Source organism: Thamnophis sirtalis, unplaced genomic scaffold (genome assembly GCF_051295495.1).
Source record: "Thamnophis sirtalis isolate CommonGarterSnake01/CBP01778 unplaced genomic scaffold, rThaSir2_p1.2 scaffold_5, whole genome shotgun sequence".
Lineage (NCBI taxonomy): Eukaryota > Metazoa > Chordata > Lepidosauria > Squamata > Natricidae > Thamnophis > Thamnophis sirtalis.
The window spans coordinates 109,609,908-109,628,516 of record NW_028261385.1 but is presented as its reverse complement, the minus strand read 5'-3'; the positions used below and the strand labels follow the sequence as shown (position 1 = coordinate 109,628,516).

At 39.2% G+C, this 18,609-nt stretch overlaps 1 protein-coding gene across 3 annotated transcripts in view; it reads left to right on the top strand.

Moving 5' to 3' along the window:
• The first annotated feature begins 2,996 nt into the window (after positions 1-2,996).
• The window catches only part of LOC148045545 (CST complex subunit CTC1-like), a 36,268-nt gene continuing 20,655 nt past the window's right edge, over positions 2,997-18,609 (top strand). The window contains exons 1-9 of one of the 3 annotated variants that reach the window (XR_015696783.1): positions 2,997-3,501; positions 4,609-4,852; positions 5,536-5,735; positions 13,287-13,431; positions 14,219-14,521; positions 14,639-14,767; positions 15,079-15,302; positions 16,879-17,053; positions 17,128-17,331. Coding sequence is in view for 2 of the 3 variants with exons in the window: in XM_087716518.1 (XP_087572644.1) it covers positions 3,359-3,501; positions 4,609-4,852; positions 5,536-5,735; positions 13,287-13,431; positions 14,219-14,521; positions 14,639-14,767; positions 15,079-15,302; positions 16,879-17,053; positions 17,128-17,331 (1,767 nt within the window). In the remaining variant the exon portion in view is untranslated. The remainder of the gene's footprint in view (positions 3,502-4,608; positions 4,853-5,535; positions 5,736-13,286; positions 13,432-14,218; positions 14,522-14,638; positions 14,768-15,078; positions 15,303-16,878; positions 17,054-17,127; positions 17,332-18,609) is intronic. The other 2 variants (XM_087716519.1, XM_087716518.1) reach the window with 2 other exon arrangements.

The following is an 18,609-nucleotide window of genomic DNA, read 5'->3' as shown; positions in this document are numbered from 1 at the left end:
GGTGGAGACATAAATTCCCACCCACATCAAATATTAGTCCATCCACCCTATAATGTTCAGAGGAATCTACTCATAGCATGTGAGCAAGGCAGTTAACCCATTCATTCTCAGTAAACTAAGTCCTGCTCAGAATCCTATGGAAGAAGGGAAGATTTTATTTTCAAAAGACTGCCTCATAAAATACTTCAGAGAAAACATTCACTTAACTAATTTCATCCTAGCTTTCCTCTTCTCCCCCAAATTCATTATAAAATGTCCATAGTAAGATAGATTTAGAAGAAAAATCAGACTGTGATTTAGCATGTTAATACCAGGTTTGTATATATGATTTTAGATTTTGTGTTTGAGTGTGGTGTTAATCCAGCCAATTTAGGTTTATTCCACAACCATGGTTAACTATGGCAGTGGCGTGTGAAAAGTCACCTATACATAACATTCATACAAGATGCCAACTGTAGCACGATTGCATAATCAACAAAACAACAAACCAAATGGCTCAGTGCAATTCATGTCCACATGTAACTAAATGTTGCATTTGGCTGTTCCTCTGTTGGAAGAAATGTCCTTCTGGGTTCGGCTCCAAGTGGGGAAAAAGACACTGGAGACATAGAAGCTGCTTGGAAAGATGGTTTTAATAGTGGACAGGACCACATGGCTTGAGTGATCAGATGCTTCAATATTGGTGGAGAAGAGAAGGGAAAGCAAGGAAGGAAGAGAAGCCGAGTCCCTGGTTTTATGCCCCCTCTGGCCTTTGATCTTGAGTTTGTATTCTGATTGGTTGTCAAACTCCCATGGGCCCATGCAGAGGCAACTCTCTAGGCTGCATTTTGAATCCAGGTTTGGTTGAGTTCTCAGATGCCATGTGGTGAGTTGGGTAAAAGGGCCAATATTATCATGCCTTAATCCCATCTCTGGAGCTGAAGGGGAGAACTCTTTATTATGTAAAGTGGACTAGCTCAGTCTTTAATGGCTCATTGACAAAGGGGAATGGGCAGGAGGCTGCAGGCAGCTATTCTGTCTTTTAAAACATGTTTCTTCCTTTTCACATCCAGAGAAATATTGTGCCTTTTCAATATTTTCTAGGATATTTCATTTTTCTGGGAGAGAGCTGGGTGATAACTTCCTACACCCCATAAAAACCTTTGTAGGAAATTCAAGTCAACTGGCAGAAGATAATTTCTATTAGCATTTTAAACACTTTTAAACAATCAATGTTACTTGCCTTAAAAGAGCCAGTTTGGTGTAGCAGTGAAAATGCTGGCCTAGGAACCAGGAGATTGTGAGTACTAGTCCTGCCTTAAATATGAAAGCTGGTTGACTTTGTGACTTTGGATCAGTCACTCTCTCTCAGCCCAATGCAATTACAGAGTTGTTGTTGTGGGGAAAATAGGAAGAAGAAATATTAGGAATGTCCACTGCCTTGAGTTACTTATAAAGTAATACAGGTAGCATAAAAATCCAATGAGTACATATATAAATAGGGGAACCTGCGCTAACAGAAAAGTCTGAAAGTATCACATCTTGAAGAGAATAATTTCATTGTTTTTTGTAACCTCAACCTGCAATTTAGCAGGTATAAAGGAGGAAAGAGAACATATTGTCATTAGCAATTTTGATAACACCAGTAGAGAAGAAAAACTTAATTTATCTGCTCCTCAGAAAAGTTAAAGCGAAGTTGCCTTTGTGTTGAACTGGACTCTGGCAGGGATTTTGACAATGATTAGGAAGTGGCTTACCACTGCTTATCTTCCATATCAGCAAATTGGGCTGGCTGCTGCCTTAAAAAAACACTCAACATAAAAATCTGATTACACTGAATTTTTGCAGCATGTATGTAGCTTTAGTTTTATTTCACACTTGCAATATTCATAGTGGATTATATTAATACATTCTCAAAAACAATGCATAGCTTTAAATTAGAATTTTAAAATGTTTAAATCCTTTGTTTTTATGACTCAGTCTAGGACTAACAATATTTTCTATTTAATTGGTAGCTTTAATAAAAAGATCTTGATGGAAAATAATCTCTATACAAAATAATTCAGATAGACCCTGAATTCCCAACTTTTATTCCCTCCCCCCACAGGCTCTTTCAGAATTTCCTGGGAAACTAGAGATGCGGCAAAATTCTAAACCTTGCAATCAGTTTTAGAGGCAGTAATCAGTTCCATCTTAAGATATATATATATATATATATATATATATATATATATATATATATATATATATATATATATATATATATATATATATATATATATATATATATATATATATATATATATATATATAATAATATAATACATACATACACACACATATGTAAATAGGAGAAAAGGAAACTAAGAGGTCTGACATGAATGCAGAGGATAAGAGGACCCCCTAGAGCAGTGGTCTCCAACCTTGGCAACTTTAAGACCTGTGGACTTCAACTCCGAGTTCCTCAGCCAGCTTAAAGGTCTTAAAGTTGCCAAGGTTGGAGACCACTGCCCTAGAGGGTTCTATGATAGTGGAAACTGATGACACATGTATTTCTGTACTCGAAAAGCTGAAACCAATTGCTTCTTCCGTTTCTTTGACGTTAACTTGCCCATAGAATAATGAAAATGTAGAGACACCAATTCTATTTAGATTGGAGTGCTCTTCACCTTCTTATTCGGGTGGAAGTGAAAGCTAAAACTTGAGAAAGACCCTGCTTTTCTAAGACAAATTTACTCCATGCATCGATTTTCAACTTATAATAGATTGTGAGCTGTGAAAGATATTTTTTTCTCATATTTTTCTGGATCAAATACTACCTTTAGACGCAAATTTGATTTGAGCAACCATAGTCTATGAAGCCAATATACGCGTGCACCGCGTCTCAGGGTGCAAGATAACAGCCGCTGTTCAAAATGCAAAGGCAACTTAGGTCCCGTGGTAGGCGTCTTAATAAGCAATTGGTTCGCCCTCGGCCTGATAGCCCAGCCGTGCTCCCTCTGATTTTTCGCAGACCTGTCGTGAGGGACGACATCCGGGCTGCAGCCTCCTTCACTTTGCAACGTGTGGGCTAATGAATTGCCTGCGCCCTGGAATTTCCTAACAGTTATTTTTAAACATTGAAACATGAAGCAAAAATAATATTTTACACAAAATATCTGGAGGGGCAGAGATGGATAGAATAGTATACTAAAAAGTTAAGTTGTTCCAGGTAGCTCAAATAGGCTTAGCCAAATTATATCTGGTTTTGGCATAGGCCGCGGCTTGTAAATGTCGTTTTTTGCGGACTGTGGTTTAGCAAGGAAGTCGTGAAGACGCATCCGCGCGGAATAACATCCGTGACGCCCTCTTCCGACGCCCAGAAGGGGCAGGCGATGAAATGGCCGCTCCTGCTTCGAGAAATTCCCGCCCCAAGTCTCCGTTCAGACGCGCTCGCGAGACTAACGAGATGGCGGGAGGCAACCGGCAGCCTTTGAAACGTCCCTGGAGCCCAGATTGCGGCCGGGCCGCGCCTCCCAACAGGTGAAGGGCACAAAAGAGAGCGGGCTCGCTCGCGTGACAGTTTATTCAGTCATCCATCTTTTTATTTTAATTTTTTCTTCCGCCGCCTCTGCTTTTTTACCAATATTCCGAGAGGAGTTAGCTAAACTTTATGGCTAGTTTGTGGTTTAGTTTATTGTGCGAACGTCTGGCGTAATAAATTTAAGGTTGCGTACTGCATATGGGGGTGTCAGTCAATTTAATCCAGTAAATGTGGTTAGTGGTTTGGCGTCTCGCCCCAGCAAGGCACTTGGAAGTGAAAATCGTCTTCAGCCCCAGCTAAACTTAGTTAAGCCTCCCTTTACAGGGTGGGATGGTGATGGTAGTTCAAGTGTTGGACAGGATGGGGAGAGAAGCGGGTTCTTCTTTACCCTCATTTAGAGAAGTTCATAGGGTATCTTGATCAGCGTAACTATTTTACAGGATGGCTTTTCTGCGGAAAAATGGAAAGCTGTGCCTTAAGCTCCTCGGTGAAAGTTTGATATTAATATAATGAATAAACTTGGCCCTATAAGCTTGCTATAGAATAGTGTGAAACTACAAATAAAATTGTTTGGTGAACAGGTTAAGGTGTGCTTTATTAGATAATGTGATACTTGGGAAAATGCTAGTAGATTCGTTATGAAATATTGCTATTGCTAGAACAGACATGCTGCTCATTAAGAAATAAAGTGAAAATACAACAGCCAGTATAGCAATAAAAGTAAAAAATAAAGTTTCCTTCAATTCGAATTCCTTGAGAATGCATGGACAAGTTCGTGTTGGTTTCTTAGTAATAGTATGTACATGGTCTGCTATTACCCTCTTCTGGGAATTTTTTTCAAAGGCATTCCTGAGTTCTAGAGTTTCCAGTATTCTTTCATCCAAACACAGTAAATCTGACTCTACTTAGCTTTTCTAAGATCAGTAATGGATAGATTCTGCCACTTGGTATGACATTTTAATAAACCCATTGTTTATCATTAATATTTTACAGATATATCTTGTTTTATTTTCAAAGGTCAAAACAATTGTCTTTGTTTTAATTGTACAACAGCAACATTTATGTCTTCATTCTTCACTATAAATTAACTTAATCATATTTTCCAGCATTATTTCTATCTCTGATCTTCAATCCCAGCATATACCTTGCTGTAGTCGTTTAACCTCTAGTTCTGATGAATTCAGAGAATGGACCCATCAAAATGAAACTATTTTGCCTGACCAGAAATATTTTGAACAAACTCGCTTGATGCTCATAGGTTACTTGAGAAATGAAACACCAGGAAAAAAAGATAAGATGATGGATGGAAGTGTTTATTTGCAAGATAACACTGGAGCACTTCCCTGTGTGGTATGGCATTAAGATGTTCTGCTGTTTATATATCCAGTGCTGTTTAGGAGAGATATTATAGCTCTTAGCAGAAAATAATAAATTTAAAAGTGAAGATTTTGGGCCTTTAAAATCTTTTTCATTGTGTCCTAGGATATCTACTGGGTATCTAGTTTAAATATAATGGTGCAGCTGGATGAAGACCAAGTCTTTTAATTTCTTGCAATCATCCACTAACTGGTATGGTCACAAACTGCACATACCCTTTCCATGCTTAACAACTAATTTTTGAAGTGACATTGACTACAAGATTAATAGCCAAATATAGTATGTTTTTAAAAAACATATAAAGCAGCAATTTGGAGGATCAAATACAATTCTAGTTATCACATATAGTCATGGTGCAGTTTGCTAGACTGTTTATTCACTTGTTTTCTTCTGCTTGGTTCATTCATGCTGCTGGTAAATACTAAAACTGATATTCAAATGAAGGAAGCTGAATTTCCCTTCCTTCCTATCCAATAGGATTTAGCTGGAAACCCCCAATATGTTGTTTTGGAGAGGGGCAAGTAAATCGCTGTCTAGTAATGTGCATTAAATCTGAATGGGATTAGCATGATAGGTATTTCTATATGTTTCTACAATTTTCAAATAAAAGGTTATTGCCTTTGTATAGCTAATGCCACTTTTTCTCTTTTGGGCAGTTCCTGCATTTTGAGCTTGAGTGGCTAGAACATCTGTCACTCTTCCCTAGTTGGATATATGTTCCACAGATAGGTGAGGGCACTACTGGATATTTGGAGATCCTAGAAGATCCAATTCAAGTACTGTCTGGACCAGAGAAAAATCTTAGCACTATCTCTGTTTTGTACCCTGGGACAGCTGCAAACCTACTCGGTGCCAGGTAAAGATTTGCTAATATTATTTGCTATTATTTAGGCTTCTTGGTCACTCCTTTTCTTTCCCTAATCTTATCCATTTTCCTTAATTGTTAAGAAAGTGATGGATGCAATCTTCTTATTTAAATGCACATTTTTTAGGAAAAGGTGTGTCTTCTTTAAAGAGATACAGATGAGTGCAACTTGTGCCATTCACAATTGTTGAAACACCGATTCATTTTACCATCAACTCCCCAAAACAATTATTGGCTCTTCTGCTCTCCATACACCATATTTGTACCTTATCCATCACTTTTTTCTCCCTTTCTCCTCTCCCTACCTACCTCCTTTCTTCCCTCTGCCATCCTTCCCTTTTCTATTCCCCTTTCTCTCTCCTCCTCCTCTCTCCCCTTTCCACTCATTTCTCTCCTCATTTACTTGGTGTATTTCAGCTTCTGAGCAAGCTCCTTTTATGCTGATGGTATTTATAATTCCTTTTCAATATACATATTTAATTTTAACATGTATTCTCATTTAAAAAAATAGAACAAAAAAGTATACATATATAGTCATTGTACTTTTAAAACCTCCCCCACCTAATTTTGGCCAAGATGTAGACCTAGTTACAATTCCCAGCTATTCTCATCATTATCTTTATATAAATATACATCCTTACATGCCCCCAGTTAGTGATTCTGTCTTTAAATCTCAATAGTTTCCCATTGTAGGTGTATTTCATGTTCCCTCTCCATTTTCCATATCTTAGATTATATTACCCTTAATTGTCTATGAATGGCAATCCTCGCTGTTTAATGTTTATTACAATTCCCTTAAATCTATTATATAGAATAACAGGGGTAAACATCTCACTTTATTCATCAACTTAAAAATTCTATATATCCATGCTTCATATATTTTAACCCATGCTTAGTTTTCCTTCTATTGTCATATTCAGTCAATTCAAAATTATGTTTAAAAGTGAATCACAAACCTCTGCTTTACAACCTACCCATATCAGTATCATATTTATCCATATTTCATATATTTTAACCTTTTTAAAATTATCTTTCCATTATTACATTCAACCAATTAGCCACTCCATTTTATTGTCATATTTAGGAATAATACCCTTATCTTAGCTTTATATTTTCCCATATAAAAGTTTCTAGTCTGATTTTTTCCTAGTAAGTCTTTTGTCCCACTTCTGTTCCTGTCTTTTCCCTTTTCTTTGTTTTGACACATCCACTCTCTTCAATTTTCCACAGGCCACCATCAAAAGGATATTTTTTATTTCTCTTTGTTGGGGCAAAACCTCCTACTTCAGTTTTCCTTATGCCACTAACAACCTCAACCTCTTTTGTCTGCTTTTTATTCCCTTTTGTTGGGATACGGCCTCTTTTTACCATTTTCCCTATACCACTGCGAAGACTAATGGAGTTTTTTGTCTGCTTTTTATTTCCCTCCATTTCTACCCCTTTGTTGTCTTGCCCCCCTTCTTTGAATTCTTTTTTAGATATCTGCTTCTCTGGGTTCAGAATCCTATTTAGGCTTGATTTTAATGATTTATGTATATTTTTTATAATTTCACATAGTTCTTCAAATTCCCAGCTTTCCATGATGACCAGTTCCAAAGTTACAGTTAGTTATACAGTTCTTATTTCAGAGTTCTGATCCACCTTAAATTTATCTACTTCAGCTGCTGATGTTTCAACCCTCCATTTTCTTTTTCTTTCTTTTGGAGAAAATCCTGATCTGACCATCAATATTATTTATGCTCTCAAGATTTCTTTGCCTTTACCAGGTTTGATTTATGGCTGTGGGTTAGATACATTTTCTTACCAGTCTTTCATCTCTTCTTCATCCTCCTGCTTGCTTAGATGGGAAATCAGCATCTTGTCAGCCATATTGCAGGCTGCTGCCCTCACTCTGATTCATAAAGCAAACCTCCGACCTGCGAGGGACCTGTTGCCACCCTCTGGGAGGGACATTCTTCGCCCCCCCTCCAGGGGGGGTTCTGATCCAAAAAAGGATCACTGGAGTTAGTTTGTCAGACAGGGTTCATGTGAGGCTCTTCAGAACTCACATTCCCCACGTCTGTCCAGCTGGAGAACTTCTTGTCGACTCGATGTAAACGTTTAATAATACAATATGATATTGGCTATGTAATAGTATACATATGGTTATATGTTATGAAAATGAAAAAATAAGATTAGATCCAGCCGGAGCGGAGCCTCTATCTCCAGCCAGTTCTTCTCAGCTGCCTTTTTTTTTGGCAGCCCCAGACAGGCTAGTCCCCCCCAGGACAAAACAAAGTTTTTTCAAGCTAGAATTGATACGGGCGGGTCCCACCCCTGTGAGATTTATGCTTTTATTACTATTTAAAATACCAGCACCATTCGTCTTAGAGACTTCTTTGTCTAAATAGACCTCAAAATGGCGATTTCTCTCCGTGGATGATTGATACTGGATGTACTTAGCCGGCTTTATCTTCCTGCAGACTGCTCCTTAACAAAATAAACTCTTCTTCTTTGGAAATAGAGGGGAGCGAAGCTCTGCTTATTTGTTTATGTATTATGGCACCCAAGTCAAAGAAGCGTCTTGCTACAAATGTGTCTAAAGAATTCAAAGAATCTTTACTGGAAACACAGCCTTTGCCTCCTATGCCCTCTGCTGGAGAACTTTTAACACAGGAATATCTCTTTAAAATGTTTAATGCCTTTAGGCAAGAAATTAGGGAATTTGTATTGGAATTATATGATGATTTAAAATCTAAAGTTAATCAAATGAAGGCGAATACGTTTGCAGCCGTGTCTGCCCTGTCAGATTACTCTGCTGAAATAGAGAACAAATTGGAAAGTCTGGAGAAGGCTAATTTTAATTTGACTACCAATATTCAAATTTTACAACAAAAAATTAGAGATAACGAAAAACAGCTTATGATGATAAATTTTAATAGGAAGGCATCTGCAATAAGAGTCAGAGGATTCCGTGAAAAGGAGCAAGAGAATTTGAAACAGACCTTTGCTGAAGCCTTCAGCTATGCGCTGGGAAGCCCGGGACTTAACTTTGATTGGCAGATTCGGAAAATCTATCGCCAGAATTCATTGATAGCGGAACAGCGACAGCTCCCGAGGGACATAATTATACATTTCTCTACAAAAGAATCCAGAAATGCGATTGTGCAAAAGCTTCATAATAACAGTTTCCGAGTTGACGGCCAGGACCTGATTGTTTTCAAAGATATTCCTCTTCAGATGCTGAAAGCAAGAAGGGATTACACCTTTTTAACTAAGGAGCTTAGGAGTCAACAGATTCGATACAGATGGGAGGCCCCTGCCGGTATCACGGTTACATTTGAGAATCAAAGATTTCGTCTTAACTCTGTTTCGGAGGCTCAAGATTTCTATTGTAGGATTCTGAAGGCGGGACTTCCTGACGCGCTTGGAAGAGAGGAGAGACAAGCGGAAGGAGAAGCCGAGCGGCTGGCCATGTGGCTGCAAGATGGAGGGGGTAGCCCCTCCTCCCTCGGAGAAGCAGAAAGACGGAGATCGAGAATTTAGACATTTCAAAATGCTTGCTAAAGTTGAGGACTGAATGGGGGTTTGAGACCTCTCTCCGGTAGAAAAAGCGGACTAATTTTTATCAGAAGGGAAAGCTGGGTGAAACTACTTTGAGCTAGATTCTAAATTAACGTTAGCATAAATTTGATAGTGGTAAACATCAGACAAGCAAGGGATGAGGGTAAAATTTACGTTGTTTAAAGCTTATTAGAACAGAAAGCCGGTTGGGATTATCTTAAGATAAGCGTAAAAAGAATGCGGAATGATTTATGTTGTTTAAACTTTGTTAGAAGGGACTACTTTAAAATAGAAGGTTAACTGATTCTTGCTGAAAGTATTATTTGAATATGTGGAATGATCCATGCTATTTAACTTTTATATGAAGGGAAAGTTGGTTGAAATCGCTTTGAGTTACATTTTAAACAAATGCTAGTATAAATTTGATAGTGGTAAATATCAGACAAGTAAGGGATGAGGGTAAAATGCATGTGGAATGAACTACGTTATTTGTGGTAAACATCAGACAAGCAAGGGATGAGGGTAAAATTTACGTTGTTTAAAGCTTATTAGAACAGAAAGCCGGTTGGGATTATTTTAAGATAAGTGTAAAAAGAATGCGGAACGATTTATGTTGTTTAAACTTTGTTAGAAGGGACTACTTTAAAATAGAAGGTTAACTGACTCTTGCTGAAAGTATTATTTGAATATGTGGAATGATCCATGCTATTTAACTTTTATTTGAAGGGAAAAATACCAGACAAGTAAGGGATGAGGGTAAAATGCATGTGGAATGAATTACGTTATTTAAATCCTATTAGAAGAGGAAGTTGGTTGGAATTATCTTAAGATAGAAATTGATTCCTGTGTAAAGTAATATTTGATCTACGCTGCTTAATTTTACTAAGAAGGGGAAGCTTGGCTAGATTATTTCGAATTACTGTTTGAAAAGGGGGTAAAGAAAGATCATTTACGCTGTTTAAATTTTACTAGAAGGGAAAGTTTGATTACTTGTCTGTAAAGTTATATTTGAATATATGGCATGAACCACGTTGCTTAAATTTTATCGGAAGGGATCATGAGGTTTAGGAAGAGGAACGGGAGAACCTACAGAAGGTTGGGGTAAATAGCAAAGAAGTAAGAGACGAGAATAAAATATAGATAGAATGATTTATACTATTTAAGCATAGATAAAGATGGGGGGCTGAGATCAACACAAAGAGTGGTTTCCCTTTTTTTTTCTTCTTCTTCCTTTTTTTCTTTTTTTTTCTTTTCTCTTTTCTTTTTTCCCTTTTTTTTTCTTTCTCTGTTTTTTTTTCTTTTGATATATTACTTTTATTTTTTAATCCATATGTATACAAGATATTTTAGACAGAAGGTAGTGCCAGGTGTGGGCCCTGGGAAGTCGGGAGGATTAGGGATGGGGATTTGTGGGGGGTGGGGTGGGGGGTGTTAACATAGTCTTAATAAGAACAAGAATGTATGTATTTATATACGGTGGTTCTTTTTTTTTTTTTAATTTCTTTTTTTCCCCCTTGGTTCATTTTACCTTTATCAGATCAAACAACACTCGAATAAAGGCATACACCAAGGAGGGAGGTAGAGGGAAAGAAGAGGGAGGAGTAAGGAAGGAGTAAGGGGAATGTAAGGAGGGTGTCTGGGGAGTAAGGGGAGAAGGAAGGTTTGAGGGGAAAGGGAAGTAGGAGGGGAGTGTTAGAGGGAGAAAGGAAAGTTGGAGGGGGTAGATGGGGTGTATGGAGGATGGAAGGGTTAGGTGGGGTTGTGAATGATGAGTTGTGTTTCCTTTTTATTTGTTCGTTTTATTCCCTTTTTCTTTTTTTTTTCTTTTCTTATAGTGAATACCCTGTATATAAATGATTGCAAATGGAATGTGAAAATTGAATAAAATATATTTAAAAAAAAAAAGAAAATGAAAAAATAAAAAAAACTTTATAACAATTATTGAAACACCTTTTGTACTTGGGAAAGCATTATATTCCATTGAATAGCTACACATCCCTATCTGCAGATACTCACTTTTGTGTAACTTTTTGAAATAATCTACACATTGGTGAATAATGGATGAACTTTTGATTGTCCCCCAAATAAGATGAGTTAGGATTGATATTCTAGTCTGCTGATTAAGTAATATTGATGAAGTTAGAGTGCATTGGATCAATGTGAATCAGATATAATTTATTTAATTATGAAATTTCTCTATTGCTTGAAACCAATCCTATTCTTGATAACTTAACAAAACATAATAAAAATGCAATACAAAATCAGAATAAGGATGAATTAAAATAACAATTCCATTTAAATTCTCAATTAATGCTAAACATAACAGACTAAAATATGGGAAAAGGTGCTCTGGCTACAATTGAACACCAAAGGTTTTCTAGAAGAACCATGTTTTTATCTTCCAAAAGACTATAAGGTTGGCTGCCATTGGTGCTTCAAGAGACAGGCTGCTGCAGAGACAGTGCACCATTAGCTCCCCCTCATTATAGCTAATAGATTGGGAACCTTAGGTGGAACCTTACTTAAATATTAATAGCAAAGTATTTGAATTATTCTGGTGGTACTACTTTATAAATGGACTGTAGTTTGACTACAGCAGGAGCCAAGGAAGTGAGTAGAACTGCCTGAAATTCAGTAGCAGCCACTTACCTGCCTATAGGCCTGGGACTTGCAGGTTCCTGCTAGCTACCCATTGACTTTGTTGTGGGAAGTGGCAGGATGTTTCACCTGATGACCATGGGATTCAGTTAACAACAGCAACTGGAGCTACATGATTTGCTGTCAATATATGATAATGGTTGGGCTTTACAACTATATCACTTGACAATGGAAATTCCAATCCCAATTGCCATTATAAGTCAAAGACTATCTGTAATGGAACAATAATGACCATCACTCTCTCTTGCTTATTGACCATAATTAGGACTGACAACTCTCACTAAGTGATAGTCATTAAGCAACATATCATGACCACGACATGCAATTTTACAGTTGGTTTCTCTATTGACTCTTGTCTGAAGCCAGCTGTGAAACACAAAAGGCAATCACTTGACTGTGGGATGCTGCCACAATCATTAGTGCAAGATTGTAAAGTTATATTCTCATAATAAGTTCAGATGGTTGCTAAAAAGGACAGTGGTTAAATGAGGGCTACTTGTAATCTCATTAGCTGCCACTAATGGCCATTGAGGCAGGATCAATCACCTCATTCAGGGAACAAATAAAGAAGACCCAAGCATTGATAAAGATAAAAAACAGGACTCCCAGACTCCAGTGGGAGCTATTTAACAATTGAGATAGAACTAGAGCAGGGGTGTCAACTCAAAGCCCGCAGGCTGGATCTGGTTCGCAAAGAGCCGAGGTGGCGCAGTGGTTAGGGTGCAGTACTGCAGGCCACTTCAGCTGACTGTTATCTGCAGTTCAGCGGTTCTAATCTCACCGCTGACTCAGCCTTCCATCCTTCCGAGGTGGGTGAAATGAGGACCCAGACTGTGGGGGCGAGATGCTGACTCTGTAAGAGAGGGCTGAAAGCCCTATGAAGTGGTATATAAGTCTAACTGCTATTGCTATTGCTAATGTGGTCGGATCCGGCCCATGGGGCTGTCCTGGAAAATGTAAGAGGCCCAGTTGCCTCAGCCAATTGCTGCCAAGATTTAGTAGGCCGCTCCTTTCTTTTCATCGGTAGTGGAATTTGATTCGTATCAGCCAAGGGATTGATTTCATGCCATATAATTTGGGAATAACCACTAAACATCTACATTCACCCTATATTTGGGAGGTAGGTTTCAACTGAGGAAAGTCAGGCCTGGAATTTGGTAATGAAATGGTAATACTGGTTACTAACATTCATAAATCATAAGTTGGGTTACAGTGAAAGAAGGAGATTGCGTTCATGTCCTCTGTGCCATTTTGCAGTATCTAGTTGGTCGTGATTAAAAATAATGCCTTACGAAATGTACATTTTACTGATCTGCCAAGTCTCTCTTTTTCCTTTTTTAGGCTTCAGAATAAGAATACAGCAAAAGTGAATGTGGCAGGGGAACTAGAGAGGTTGACTACTATTCTCCATTTCAACCAAAAGAGTTTCTTCTTCCTCTTCTTGAAGTGTTTTAGTTCTTCTGCTTGTGTTCCAGTGGTAATACAAGTATGTTTATTCACTGTATGTTTATTTTATCCTTTATTCAACTAAAGAGTGATGTCTTTTCTTAAATTACTACAGAAAAGTTAGTTGATGAACAACCACCATGACCAATTATGAGGTTCATAGGCTAAGATATGTTATACCTATTTTTGAGGAAGTAGAAGTTGAGTTGATCTGCTAGGATGTTTGGAGGAGGATTATGATTTTGTTAATCATGCATCACAACCAGTGCGGTTTGGTTTTCTTCATGGTTGGGCTTGGGAATAGTAAAGGTAGCATCTAATTATACATGGATTGCCTAATAGTACTGCTTGTAGACTACAGTGCTCTTTCCCTTAAAGGAATCCATATTGGAAAGAAAAACAATAAAGCAGTCTCCAGTGACAGTGTGGAATAGGCCTTCATTGATTCTGAAGTCATATCAATGGTGGGTTGCAGGCGGTATACCCCTGTAGGAGTGTAGTGATGCATGCTTGGAACACTGGGTACCATTCTGCTCCAGAGGGCCCGCCCGCCCGCCGGTCGTCATTACCTGTCTTTAAACTCTTCGTTGCTTACATGCATGGCATGTACAGCGCCTGTACGACGGAGGGTAAGATGCATGCGCACATTGCGCACATTCATGTGGAGGATGCCGGGCCCCATTGCAACCGTACTGGTTGCAACAGGATCCGGAACCCACGACTGAGTCACATGTACTTCAAGTGACTTTAGAATCAGGAGCAATTCCAAACCTTCATAGCTGTTCTTATAGGTGCTGAATTTTGATGTTCTTATTGCTTTATCCTAGAAGACTCCCCACTTGGTTTGGCATCATGCACTACAACTGGGGTACAGATATGTCCTAACTGACTTGAAGATAACTTGCCTCAAAAGTACTGGGCACAATGTTTTCAGAACCAGCTCTTCCTCTTGCCTTCTGCCTTACTGCAAAGAACAAACAAAGGAACAATGTCTGGATGTAACTTCACAAGGAAGATCAATGGTACCAGTTTCCATTATGCCTTCTATACAGCCTAAAAGCTTATTGAAAGTGCAGAAGGAAGAAATGATATTTGGTCCTCTTAGAAAATCTGAGCTCATCTCATATACAGTAAGTAAATTCTGACACCTATACAAAGAAAACGTTTTGAACCTACATCTGAACTTCAGACATGACTCCAGTAAGCAGTACAAACTATTGCATAACCTTTCATTATTCATTTTTCAGGGTACTATCACTCAGGTGTTAAATGCCCAAGCTGGTCTCTATGAACTAGATCACAAATACGTACTTTGTCTTGCTTATCAGCAGATGTTGAATACTGGCTGCGGATTCCGGCCAGGAGCATGCATAGAGGTGAGTTGGCTTGGAGTAGTTTACAGTCTCCATTAGAAATGCTGTTTTAAAGAAAGTAGACTGTTTGAAAAGAAGGTAGGAGGTTGGCATCATTCTGTTTCCAGCTGAAGTATAGTTATGACAGGAGAGCTTTCTGATTTAAAACGAAGAAATTCTTACTGAAGAAGGCTGTAGTCTGATGAGGATTGTATATTATGTTGACCAATGTAGTTTCCTGGCTGACTGTAAAGCCAAAATGGAATAACTACTATGTGAAAATTGTTGGAAATATTTTTAAAAACTTCAAATCTTTTTTATGCTTTACATGTTAGCTTCGAGATGTCCATCTTCTGGAGACGCCTTTGCCTTCTATTCCTGCTGCTTTTGGAGCTTGTCTACATACTACCATTGTGCTAAAGAGTTTTTCAGCATATAGCATATTACATCAGCCTGTAAGCTGCTTTGGAAATCATTATCTGCAACTACTCTTGCGTTATAATTTAAGCCTGTCACTCTATCTTTATGTGGTCAACTTGCTGGAAATATTTGAACAAAGGTGTGTGTGATTAAAACCGATGGCATATGATAGTATGTATAACCTTTCTTCAGGCAAACATTTAAGGATTGGTTCTAGTTTTCTATAATATAATTTTTATGATGATTTTATAATGATTTTTGCCAGAGAACAGGTTGCACTTAAGAGAATTTAAAGCTCTGAGAAGGAGACAAGGAAAAAATTTTTTTTTTGTTTACACTTCAATTCATAAAACATCCCATGGTTTTTTTTCAAAAGGCAATTGGACTTTGTTTTTCCTTGAAGACGTTTCACTTCTAATCCAAGACAAAATTCTTACTGAATGGTGGAGGATGGAAGCATGTGAATTCCTTGCAGTCATCTGGTCGATGTTTCTGAGAGTCGTTGAGGCCACTTGTAGGTTTATCTATGCTCTCAGGGCAGTGGTAGGTTGCAGGCAGTACGCCCCGGTATGGTCGTACCGGAGCCTGCCCGGAGATTGGATACTGTTCCAGTACTGTGCTCCAGAGGCCCCCCCCACCTGCCTGAGCTCCTTACCAGTCTTTTAAGTCTTCGGTACTTTTGTGCACACGCACAGCATGTAAAGTGCCTGCGTAACAGTCCGCTGAACAGCTGGAGTGTCACGGAGACTCGCGGAAGCGGTAAGACGCATGTGCGCACATGCTGTGCGCGTCTATGTGGATTATGCTGGGCTGGAACAGGATCAGAACCCACCACTGTCTCGGGGGCACCTGAATAGTGCAAATGAGTTTGGAACCTTCTTAAACTTCTCTGAGCCTATTTGCAGACGTTTCATTATTGAACTAGGTAACATCATTAGTGCTAGTTATCTGATGTTACCTAGTTTGGTAATGAAACACGTACAAAAATACAGCCAAGCTCAGAGAACACCAATGATGCCACAATTTAAACCTGAGCTACAGAAGCAAAGATCTATTGTTCTAGTATGCAGAATATAAAAAGTTGATTTAAATTGCATGGTGATAGACTTCAGCTGAACATTAAGAAAGCCCTCTTAGAGCAGTTTGGTAGCATACCAAATTACTCAAAGGGACTTCCTTTTATTAGTTGTGTCCAAGCGTAAGGCAAATCTTATTTGTGGATGTTTTAAATCTGAATTCCTCTGAGCAGATGATTGGATTTCAGAACCATTGTGACCCTTTCCAAGTTTGATCCTATTGAAACTGTCCAAGGTCTAGAACTTCCCTACATTGTATACTCCTAGAGAAGCATTTTTCTCATATATTGGTGAATAGCAATGTCTAAATTATAGGAAAGTGATTATTATACACAGTATAAATATTGAGATAAATTTTGAGCACTTATCAAATCTCTAAATTTGTTTGATTTTAACATTATTTTGGGCTCATGGTCAGGGGCAATATTGACTGAGAGTTGAAATATAGAACATCTGAGGAGCACCAGGTTTTTTACAAGGACTAAATATGCTCAAGAAATTATGTTGAAAGTTACTTTGAATTTATTCTTTGTCCTGTTTTATGTTCTTCAGATTTTCTCTTCTAAATTTTCTTCACTTGAAATTCATTTCCCCTCATTATATGTTTTAAGATTGTAATGTTATCTTAAATCTTTCTAGGTTCTGTTGTTTTACTCAGCACCAAAGGTTGATGCTTTGTTGTAGCCATCATTCTCAAAGACTAATAGAGAAGTTTATTGTTCCTATTCTGAATTCCCTGCTGCCACCCAAGAAGCAGGAAAGAAACTTCCACGCAGAGATCCTGGCAGAAAAGCACAATTGTCTTCTAGACCAGGTAATACCTTTTCCCACAATCGTGTGTACTTAATGCCTATGTGGACATAACTTAACTCCTAAACCTTTTCCTAGTATCAGATTCTGGAGCCATCATGTCAGATTCCACATTTTGTTCAACTGTATAGTATGGTTGAGAAGAGCTGCTGGGAAAGCTGTGGTCCATTGCAGCAGTTGCATTCTGCCTCAAAGATCTGCAACCTAAATATCCAAGAACTAAATTGCAGATTGGCCCAGAACTACTGCATTTTATCAGCTGAATGTTTTCATCCTCCATTGGTAAGTATGACATTTATCTTCTGAAAGTTTGAGAGAAAGAATAGTTTTTTGTTGTATAGGAAACTCAGAGAATAAACATGAATGTACTCACTCCCTCTGTACTGTCCATGTGTGTTGACTCCTGGCAAATGCAAGAACAAGTCCCTGTTTTTTGCAAAGATTTAAATTCGAGGCTACTCCTCTCTACTTCCTCTTCCTGGCTCGCAGTTTAATCTCAGTCTGGCCTGAAAGAGTACTGTTTTTACTGGATCTTTGACTGGACTTGAGAATTTTTTTAAATTTTGTCTTCGTCTCCTAGGTGATCCCGTGGAAGGAGTCATTGATGGGATATTCCCAGACCCCATTTGCCTTGAGCCTGAGGTTAAATTCAGGCCACTCCTCTCTGCCTTACTTCCTGGCTCCCAGTTTAATCTCAGTCTTTTGGCCTAATAGGAGACTTTTCTTGGCTCCTGACTTTATTCAATTTGGTGTGAGAATTTTCCATCCTTGCCTTCCCCACCTGCTCCCTTGTCTTCCCTGAGTGATTGTGGCTGCACTGGGCAATAGCTGGGCTTTGCTGGAGCGCCTCAGGCTCCAAGACTGCTTGCAGTCTCTGGGGAACCTCCGAAGCCGGCCTCCAGGAGATCAAAAGAGGAAGTGCATTTCCACCCCATCGGGGGCTGCTGAGCTCCTCCGGGCCTCTGAGTGGCGTTGTTGAGGCAGAGCTCCTGGAGGAATCAGGCCACATGGTCAGTGGCCACCATCTTGGATCCCTGCCAGCATCCGGGAGGACACACGTGGCCAGGACAGCCATTAGAGCTCTGCAGAGGCCACGTGCAGAAGCACTTTTTCCCGTGAACTGGGGAACCGCCTCCAACTGCTCTTTCCAGCGGTCTTTCCACAATTGAGCCATGGATCAGTGGCATTGGGACTACGTGCACAGAGGCACGGGGCCCTTCAGGATTGCTGGCAGCATTCTTTTTCTTCTGTGAGGAGTGGAGGAGGCTGTAGAGAGCCTGGTAAGCCATCTGAGGAGCTGTGAGTACCTGAGGCTTTTGGGGAAGCTGTTCTTAATGGCGGATTCCCCTGTGGATCCTGAGCCTGGCGAGGGAACTTCCAGAGACCCCTCCACATCCATAGAGAGGGCCTCGGGCAAGAGGCCCACATCTAAGTCTGCCACAGCAGGGGGCTCTCACAGGGGGCATGAGGGACTTGCCACCAGGGCTTCCTCTCGAAGAGCCAGGGACTGCATTAGCCCTTCCCCTCCAGGTCCTGTTCTTCCCTTAGGCTCACGCCTGT